The sequence below is a fragment of the Colossoma macropomum genome, unplaced genomic scaffold, assembly GCF_904425465.1.
Source record: "Colossoma macropomum unplaced genomic scaffold, Colossoma_macropomum, whole genome shotgun sequence".
In the NCBI taxonomy this organism is placed as follows: Eukaryota; Metazoa; Chordata; class Actinopteri; order Characiformes; family Serrasalmidae; genus Colossoma; species Colossoma macropomum.
This window is the reverse complement of record NW_023494792.1, coordinates 29,554,654-29,565,388: the sequence shown is the minus strand read 5'-3', so window position 1 is coordinate 29,565,388 and position 10,735 is coordinate 29,554,654. Positions and strand designations below refer to the sequence as shown.

The window sequence follows — 10,735 nt, the reverse complement described above, 5'->3', positions numbered from 1 at the left end:
TTACTATCACCGGTTGTATCATTCTAGTGGATTGCGAAGGACTACTTGACTGCTATGTTTGCATACATCTTTATTTTTTATTTAATCACAGAAATAAATGATAGCACTGACAAAAAGCAACAAACAAAACATTTTAATACACCAGCAACAAATTTTGAACATTTGAAAATGACACAAAGTATTTTAAATTTATGTACCAGTATATTCAGACGTGGTGGCGCTGCAAAAATGGCACAAAGCACCCCAGGATCTCTGCTTCAAAAAATGTAACAATGATTATTCCAGAAAATATCTGCCAGAACTGCCTGTGCAACCTTCTGAATGAATACTCAGTCAGTACTATTGAGGTTTAATATCAAAATGAAAAGACCAAAAATTGACCCTTACGACACAAACTGTATGTATAAAGTAAACATTAATTCTTACTGTCAGTTTCAGACACATCAAGTCTTGCCTGTTGTTTTTTTTTCTTTTTCATACTCTCTCGGCGGTCCTCTTAGAAGACTAGTTTTATGTTGACCCTGGATTCATCACTGAAGTTCAACAGTCAACCTTTTTTTGTGATGAACAGGGAAGATAACATCTCGCTCTCACAGAGTCCCAAACCTCCAGACTACAGTCCTGAAGGTCCTCGCTCCAGCATTCACATCAAGCAGTGGGTTCTGGCTGCCGTACAACCTCGTCCAGTTCAGAGATGAAGTGCCGCAGGTCCTCGAGACACCGCTCGCGGATCTCACTCAAGTTCTCTTTCAGAGGGGTCTGCAGGTGCTTCTCCAGACTAGGCTCCTTGGCAACTAGCATCTTCACCACCATCCCAAATGTCTCACAGTCCTGACGATATACCTGGCCAACACAAAGACCAGCAACAGTATTAGAGTGCAGTCAAATCTGTAAATATCATTTTTTTTGTGCTGGTCAGAGTCCAGTTTCAACATTACAGAGATTCCTGATATACACAAACTAGCTTGGCGATGTTAAAAAAAGTTGTTATTAAGAATATTAAGTATGCACTGCCCAAACACAAAGAAGTCACAGTTTCTCTGTAATACTAAACCAAAATTTAAATATCTGTCTGTTGAAACTCACTCACTGAGCACATTATTAGCAACACTAATACAGGGTAGAGATCCCTTTGCTCTCAAAACAGGCTCAATCCTCCATGATGTTTCTTTGAGATTTTGGTCCATGTTGACATGATTGCATCATGCAATTCCAGGAGGTTTTTCAGACACACTTTATGCTGCGAATCTCCCGTTCTACCACATCCCAAAGGTGTTCTATTGGATTCAGATCTGGTATCCATTAGAAGAAGTAGCCATTATGGCTAAGATGGTTTAATTGTAACCATGAAGGGGTGCACATCGTCAGTAATAATACTCAGATAGGCTGTGGCATTCAAGAGATGACTGACTGGTATTACCAGGCCCAGAGTGTGCCAAGAAAACATTGCCCACACCATTACGCCACCTCCACCAGCCTGGACTATTGACACAAGGCAGGCCAGGTCCATGGGTTCATGCTGTTGGTGCCAAATTCTGACCCTACTATCCGTGTTCCTCAGCAGAAATTGAGATTCATCAGACCAGGCTATGTCTGTTCAGTCTTCAAATGTGGTCTTGCGTTTAATGTGTTCTGCACTCTGAGATGCTTCTCTGCTCACCAAAATTGTATGGTGTGGTTATGTGAGTTACCGTCGCCTTTTTGTCAACTTGAACCAATCCGGTCATTCTCTGCTGACCTCTCTCTCATCAACAAGGTGTTTCCGTTACTGGATGTTTTTTTTTTATTGCTCCATTCTGAGGAAACTCTAGAGACTGTTGTGAGTGAAAATCTCAGGAGATCAGCAGTTATAGAAACACTCAAACCAGCCCGTCTGGCACCAACAATCACGCCACAGTCGAAATCAATGAGATCACATTTCTTCCTCTTTCTGATGACTAATGAGAACATTACCTGAAGCCGCTGACCCGTATCTGCATCATTTTATGAATTGCACTGCTGCCCCAAGATTGGCTGATTAGATAACTGCATGAATAAGTAGGTGTACAGATGTTCCTAATAAAGTGCTCGGTGAGGGTATGTGAAGGAAATTCTAAGCACTACCAGCAGCATGTCAACATATTTATTAGATTAATATTGGATTTTTGTTTAGTTTTTTTATTTTGAATCTAACCTGGAAGAAGAATTCAATTTAAAACAGATTCAATGACGCTGATCAAGACGGGACACAGTCAACAATCAACAGTCATCACAACGATACTGCTCACCAAAGTAACCACCCTTTAATCTACTGCTTAACAGCCTAAGCTCCCTAATGACGATGGACAGAAATGAGAGGTTTTGTTGTGTGTTTGGGTGGAACCTGTAACCCCTGTGATCAAATGAGTCAAAGCCAGACTTTTTACAGCTCCCGTAAGCACCTTCTCCATTTCCCTGCTCGCACGCGGGGCCCCGAGGACATGAGCTGAAGCGTGGCTCTGCCAGCGTCTGAGAATGCAGTCCAACGCTAAGGTGCACGAGCAGACCGAGATAAAATCAGGCTCTACTTAAACAAATAGGCTCCAGGCTCGGATGGCTTCAAACTGATGCATCAGGTCATTTACACTGCCTGTGAAACAGGAGGGGACGACTACTAAATTTTTTATTTGTCAATTTGAAAGAACTTACCATATTTAAGGTGGTCAATAGAAAGATGCTTAGAAGTTATTTTTGTTTGCAAAGACTGCAAAACTGAAGGAGCAACTGAGTATGGAAGTATGGAAGCCCATTCCTGCCAGGTAGAGGACCAAAAAATAAATAAATAAATAAATAAATAAGACAAACAAACCAACAAAAATTCTTTGTTTTTGGCTGCAGTATGCCAAAACCTGGTTTTGGGTCTCAAAGTAATGACAATATGTTGAAATAATGACTTGTTTTCTCTAAATATTGACTTCCTATGTTGAAATGGCTTACCATGACTTCCTGTCTTGTCATTATGACTTGCTGTATCAAAAGAAAGACTTATTTTTGCCAAATATTGATTTACTATTTGAAATAATGACTCACTTTTACAACTATTACTAACTGAATAACTAATTTTTTCAACATAATATCTCAAGATTTTGAGATACTAAGTCAATATTTTGAGAACAAGTCATTATTTCGAGATGTTAAGTCAAAACAGGGTGATTCAAAAAGATTGATCTGATTTCAAAGCGCCATATTTTCACAACCGTGAAGCACCTAGGAACCAATCACATACCAATTGAAATAGGGGTTAACAGAGTTTCTGACTGTCAGTATGGCACTGAACCTCCAACAGCTCAGAGCATTCGTCGTTGGTTCCACAACACTGGATGATCTCTGAAATCGCATTGAAAGAGCCGTGAGTACAGTGACACCTGACATGCTCAATCCAGTATGGAATGAATCTGTCCGTACAGCTGAAGCAGGACGTATGGAGCACTTGTAAAATTACATAATAAACTATAAGCTCACTTAAACCATTTACAATTTACTGCATTGTTCTGTAACGATTTACAAGTTAAATAAATTATTCTGAAATCAGATGAATCTTTTTGAATCACGCTGTATTTTGAGAACAAGTCATTATGTTAAGATGTTAAGTCACAGAGACACACACACGCATCATCTAAACCGCTTATCCTTCTGGGTCGTGGTGAAGATGTTAAGTCAATATTTGCAAAAATAAATGATTATTTGAGACACTAAGTCAATATTTGCCATACTGCTGCCAGAGGCAGAGAAAAGGGAAAAAAATTCTTCTCTTCCTGGTGAGAATGGACTAGTTTGGAAAACTCTCAATATTTTTTTTTTAGCAAAACCTGCTTTTCATATCAAAGGAACACAATTTAATGAAGATGAAGTGGAGGATTGCAAAAAAATCAAGTATAAGTAAACAGCTGTTTTGGTAAGAAGACTTGTGCAGATATTTTCTCTCACTTAATTGAAAAGCAACAGTGCAAATGAATATTTAAAATAAGCAAGATGTCCCCAAACTTTTAACAGACAGTGTAGGTTAAGTATATGGAACTTTAAAACACTTCTGTCTGGAAAGCAATGCTACTGCAAGCATGTGGTCTGGCTTGGGGATAAATGGCTATAAAAGCTATTAACTTGATTCTAGATGTTGCCTAATCTACGAGTGACCTGCACATACATGTTCTCGAGCAGAAAACCAGTGACCACTTCTAATGATGCTGAATACAATGATCCAGTGGCTCTACATCCTGCCTTAGGCTTACAGAGGAATGAGGTAACCTGGTTCCAGGAATCAGCCTGGCCCACACACGGCGCTGTGCACATAATTGTAGTAGGTAATTAAGTGGAATTCAGAGTGGTTCCTGTAGTGCGTTCTGAGAGAGAGTCCATCAGAACATTCCAGAAGAGTCGAGCTGAATGATTCTGACAGATACAGGAAGCTCAGGAGCCCAAGGCAGCGCAGGAACACTTACAGAGTCACTCTGGAGGAATGCATTCAGCCTAGACTAATGGCCTATTAACCCTCTATGCACTGTTGCCATGGTCTTCATAATCTGTTTAGAAAACAAAGCACTGCCGATGCTGCTTCTCACAGCTCTGCTGATGCCAATGTCAGTCTTTAAATGAACACATTATATGTTAGGGAATGCAGACTACTAGGACTGTCACTACTGATTATATAACATTTAGTACTGTGCAAAAATTACTCATTTTTCAGTGTCAGAGAAAAACATATGGCATATATAATTTAACAGAACATTACACAGTACAGGCCTCAACAACTAAATATAATATTGAATCAGTTTTTTAATTTGTCCACTCTTCAATTTTAAGCACCAAGAAAGCCAAAAAAAAGTGAAAAAAAACATGAGTTTCCAAAATTAGGGTTCAAAAAATGAGTAAAAGAAACTGAAAAATGGGAGTCCTAACAACCATGCAAGACGTGGCAGGCCACCAGAACTATCACATATCAGATAAACAGCACTTAAAGCTTTCATCTTTGAGAGGGAGAAGAAAATCAAGCTCCACTCTTACTTCAGATTTGAAAAAAAATCCACAGGTGTTTCTGTCCATCCTTCCACTGTGAGAAGAACAACTCAACACTATGAGTCTGAAAGGATGTGTAGCTGTCAAGAAGCTGTTACTGAGACAAAAAAGAAGAAAATCAGCTGGACACCCAAGACGTGGAATAAGGTTAATAAGGTTTAATGGACTGATGAGCCAAAATTTGTTAGTGGTGTTGGATTGTAAGAGGCAGAAAACACAACCAACTTCTAAGACTGAACTTTGAAAGTATGGAAAAATATCCTTGCAGATTTCTTTGAAAAATACAAAAGGAAGTCTGAAAAAATGGAAGCAGTATTAAAAGCAAAGAGGGGACACACTACATACTAAAAAAAGTTTGTTCTGTTCATTTTTTGGAGGTCTGTGTAATTTTCTACAAAATGTGTTCTCTGCTTTTTGCCTGCTGATGAAAAATTAATAACTTGTATTAAAAAATAAAAATAAAAATTCATATAAAAAATTTTGTATTAAAAATTAAAAACTAAAAATTTCTTGAATTAAATGGTGGTCTATTTGCACAGTACTGTATATAATAAAACTAATAAAGCAAACAGTTGTATAAGAGGCCAACAAATAAAACAGCCTCGACAGTTACATATTATGCACAGTCGTTCAAATATTCCATACTGCTTTACTGAATAACTACAAAGTCTACATTTCATTTAAAAATATGTGGCCAAAAATGTATATGAATGGGAGTCTATGTGTCTATCAGACTCTGTTACTTATTGTAAGACAGACCAGTAGGAGAAATTAATATATGCATTATCATGCAGGCTGCCCACTAATCCCTAACAATTCTTTGTGAAGGCCACATCTGAACCTGTCCGTAATTTAAAGAGCAGTAAGAGGTAAGATGCTGGGTTTCTAGCTCAGCACTGCACTCCCTCAGGGAATGGCTGTATGTGTGGCCTACATTTACATGTTGTTTGTGTGGTGATTTGAGCAGAGAGGTAGTGTTACAGTATCACAATGTCTTCAGCACAGAAGAAGAATAGCCCTCTTCTCCGTGAGCAAAGTGCTAATTCAACAGGCTTCTTGAGTGGGTGGAGCCAGTACAGCTGTTCTGGCTCTCTGTAGCAAACTCAACCTCTCACACTCATCAAAGCATGCATGACTCTACATAAGCCTGAAATCAAGTGTTATTTGCATTTAGCACAGTTTATGCTTGTCATCCTCTAGTCCTTCATCAGTGGTCACAGGACACTGTTGGCTGGATATTTTTGGTTGGTGGACTATTCTCAGTCCAGCAGTGACACTGAGGTGTTTAAAAACTCCAGCAGCACTGCTGTGTCTGATCCACTCAGACCAGCGCAACACATGCTAACACACCACCACATCAGTGACACTGCAGTGCTGAGAATGATCCACCACACAGATAGTACCTGTAGGGGTCCTGACCATTGAAGAGCGGTGTAAAAGGGGGCTAACAAAGTATGCAGGAGCAGATGGACTACAGTCTGTAACTGAAGAACTACAAAGTGCACCTATATAGTAAGTCAATGATAATGATAAAGCTGATAAAATGGACAATGAGTGTAGAAACAAGGAGGTGGTTTTAACCAAGTGGCAGGTTGGTGTATACACTGTATGTAATGTTGAAGCAAAACCTTCTATCTCCATTTTTGTGTGTTTTTTCTAACATATTTTGAAAATTTTACACTGCATGAAAATTTCATGACAAGTGGACAGAGAAATGTTCCAACATTACTTCTGAAAAATCTTTTTACATTTACTTCCATTTTAAGATGAAAAATAAATAAAAATGAAAACGTAAAAATGTAAAATGAAAATATTCCAAGTGTATTACTGAGTCTAAGTTCCGGTGTACTTATTTTTTCTGCCTGTGTGACATATCAAAGATGGCCAAAAACATATTTAGCACCACTTGTACAATTTCAGCCACCAAAATATCCCTTAAATTTTTTTCCACAACTGTATGAAAAAAATTTGGCTAACACTTAGCATATTACACCAGCTTTGACCAGTAGGGGGCGGATTACCTTTCGTGAGCCACATAAAAAAATACTAACCGGCTAACAAATTCATTATTTTTGTCCACCTCGTTCACAAAGGGTAGGGGGGGTGCGTGAGGAGTGAGAACAGCTGTCCCTTTGCCGTCAAAGTTGGCATAGCATGCTGACTGTAAGTCACTTTATTTTTCCCAGTAATTTCTTTCCACCTGGTCCTTGAGGGGTAAAGGAAAAAAATAAATAATTAATTAATTACCAAAAAAAAACAAAAAAAAAACAGGCAGAAAAACGAAATAAAGTGGAACTCTCTCTCAGGAAGACACTTTTTATTCATGTTTTCCTCCAGGGCTTCTGTAGTTCCAAAGGTAAGGAAATTGTTTTAATTAGAAAAATTATCATGATACATATTTTGTACCATGACATTGCATTTTTTGCCATATCGTCCACCCCTATATGCAGTCAGGTATGTCCAAACTTCGGACCAGTGCCGGTCCCAGGCCCTGGCACACATTTCAAACCTTCCTAAGCCATAAAGCAGAGATAAACTAGTCAGGTCTGCAGGAATTACAGTCAATGTTTACTGTATGTTCGCTTTAATCAACATGCAGCAACATCTATTCTGGTGCTGATAATCAAAACAATGAGCTTTTCAAAGGGGCCAAGCAGATTAAAAGCGAACTCTCCCGAGACATAAACATGTAGACCGAAGTGGAAAAGCTCTTAACAATGCTGAGTATGCTGGGAAGGCTCTTCTGAGAGCACGCTGTACTTTCACGCACTTCCTGTAACCCCCCACCCCTGTTACCCAATCAAACAGGAAAGCTCCACTTGACTGTAGGTATGCACTCTCTACATGTCTGTTTTCTACCCAGCCTTTGTGTGCTCTAATTTACTTGGTAGATAGCACTGAGACAGTGAGGCAGGGCAAGAGGGTAAAAGGAAGTCAGTAGGAGTGAGGCAGAGAGGTCACATACACAGACATATATTGATAAAAAGTCTCATCAAGGCAAGAATCCACACCCACTTTATGATTACACAGAGTCATCCTCCTCAAAACGACAGGGGAAGAGAGGCCAGATCAGTGTAATATCTGGACAACAGATGGGGTGGAGGGCAACTGCAGGGCTGCCATGCTTCAGGAGTTAATTCTCTCTGTCAGGGTATGTTTTGGGCACACAGTAACAGGACGTTGTGTAAGAAACAGAAGTTAAATAAGCATTCCGAAAAGGAAACAGGAGAAGATAGCATCTCATAATTAGTATTCTGGAACATGCAGCTAGGGACTCATATTCCCCTTCAGTAGTAAAATAAAATAAAAAACATATTTGACCCTCGCTAAGCATCTGTGAATGGAATTCAGCCGAAAAAGTAAATGCCACGTAGCAGCATGGAAGCAGATAAAGGCTGGATGGCCTTTGGTTAATTGTGTATAACTCACTTCCTCTGCTTTCCTATTTTTCCCCCTCAACACTGACTCTGACATTTTCAAATCAGATATAAACCTTGTTTAAAAATCCCAGCAATCAAGTAAGGCCGTTTCTTCTAAAAGAACTTGTGAGATTTGTGCATAAGATGCAGTTTCTGGCTAATTGTGCACTGGAAAAGGAAAACAAATGTTACTTCCTATTGATTTTTTTTTTCATTAAATGCTTCATCTACAGTACTGTGTAAAACCAAAAGCCCACTCTTTGTTTATTTAAAATGGCTATCAAGTACAAGTTATTCATTTCCAAAAGATCTTTTGGAGTAGATTAGATACAAGATAATCCACTTGCATGAGGAAGGAGATAGTCAAAGTAAAGTAAGTGGAAAAACAGGGGTCTCCAAAACTGGAGTTCAAAAAAATGATTAAAAGCTATGGAGAAAATGGGATTGTGCAAGACCTGGTAAACCACCAAAACTGTTACCACCAGATAAACAGCACTTGAAGGAGAAAATCAAGCTCCACTCTGGCTTCAGATCTGGAAAAAATACACAGGTACCTCTTTCCATCCTTCCACTGTGAGAAGACAACTTAATGTTATGACCTGAAAGAATGTGCCAGAACAGAGAAAAGGAAATGAACAATAAAAGAAGAACCTGTGCTAATCAAACAAAGAGGCTGCTGGAGTTCTCAGAACAATGGACTAGGTAGAGCATTCTGGAAGTAAAAGTAGGGTGAAACATTTCTTAAACGAATACACAAAGACCCCTAACCGGCTACAAAAAGTGCTTGAAAGCTGTCATATATGCCAGAGAGGGTGCTACTTTTTTAATAGAATATAACAGTGGCTTAATATTTGCTGAGAAATAGTTTGGAGCAGAGGTTGCGTTTACCTTGTTTCACTTTAAAATTCCACAAAATATGTCGTCTGGACATAGTTAGTTGGTGAGGCTTCTGTGTAATTTTCTGGTAAATATATGTTCTGCTTTATTATTATTTATTAGATGATGGGTGGTCTCTGACTTTTGCATAGTACTTTAAATCAAAACAACATGGCTGCAAGTTAAATCAATTGCGAAATCAAAGCAATCGCTGAAAAAAACTTGTAGTGTCTTTTGATTTAATGGCCTGATGGGCATATTACAGTGCCTCCAAGAACATGTCGATGCTATTGTGAAAGGAAAAGTATGCAGTTGGACAATACAGCCACCATCTGAGGAATCAATGTGGTGCAGATGGAGAAAAGCTTTGCTGTCAAAACATATGAGCAATTTTTCTTTTCTTATCTTTCTGCTCTTATTTGAAAGCTGAAGTTGTACAGCCTTTATACTGAAGCGAAAAAAGTGGCATGTTTGAGAGGAGGGAGGTGAGAAAAACTGATGTAGAAGAACATGGTCAAAGCACTCTAGGTTGTTTATGCATGCCAGCTTAGGTATTTATCAAAAAACATGAAAAAAAATCTGGTGGCACAGAGTCTTCAGATGGCTAGACTAGATAAAAGCTCAGTCTAAACATGTGGTGGCCACCCGCTAAACAGTGAAACATTAGTGTCCATTAGACAGCCACACACGTCAAATGTCACACAAAATGTGAAATAACAGGCTTAGCCCCGAAAAGCACTCACACGCTATGGGTAACTATGGGATTAACCTACACTTAACAATTAATCAGAAGCGCAGCAAAAACACACAAATCCTACAAGCGAACCCAGAAAAAGAGTTTCCAAGTTTATGTAGGCATTCCTCTAGGCTTCAACTGATCCTGAATAAGACCAAACTGAAGGCAGAACCTTCTTACAGATCACCAATAATAGGTTCCACCCCATACTATGTATTTATGGAGCGTGCACAGGAGCACAGTCATGCTGGAACAGGAAAGGGTCTTCCCCAAACTCGTGTCACAAAGTTGGAAGTATATAATCATCTAAAATGTCTGGAACTAAGGGTCCCAAACCCTAAAAAAACAGCCCAGACCATTAACCCTCCTCCACCAAACTTTACTGTTGGCACTATGCATTCTGGTAGGTGTTCTCCTGGCATCTTCCAAACCCAGATTTCTCCATCAGACTGCCAGGTAGTGATTCAGTACTCGGCAGGCCTGCTCTCTGAGTTAATTTTTTGTGGGCTACTGCTTCATGGCTGAGCTGCTGTTGCTCAACAATAATAATAATAATAATAATAATAATAATAATAATAATAGGACTTACAGTTCACTGTGGCAGATCTAGCAGGGCAAAAAAAATTCACAAACTGATGTGTCAAAGGTAAAAGGTCCTATGACAGTGTTTAAA

At 39.1% G+C, this 10,735-nt stretch overlaps 1 protein-coding gene across 3 annotated transcripts in view; it reads right to left on the bottom strand.

Moving 5' to 3' along the window:
• pphln1 (periphilin 1) overlaps nucleotides 1–10,735 on the bottom strand; it is a 37,604-nt gene continuing 26,869 nt past the window's right edge. For all 3 annotated transcript variants that reach the window (XM_036576815.1, XM_036576817.1, XM_036576816.1), the window contains one exon: nucleotides 1–843. In XM_036576815.1, the coding sequence (XP_036432708.1) occupies nucleotides 649–843 (195 nt within the window). In that variant the 3' untranslated portion in view covers nucleotides 1–648. The remainder of the gene's footprint in view (nucleotides 844–10,735) is intronic.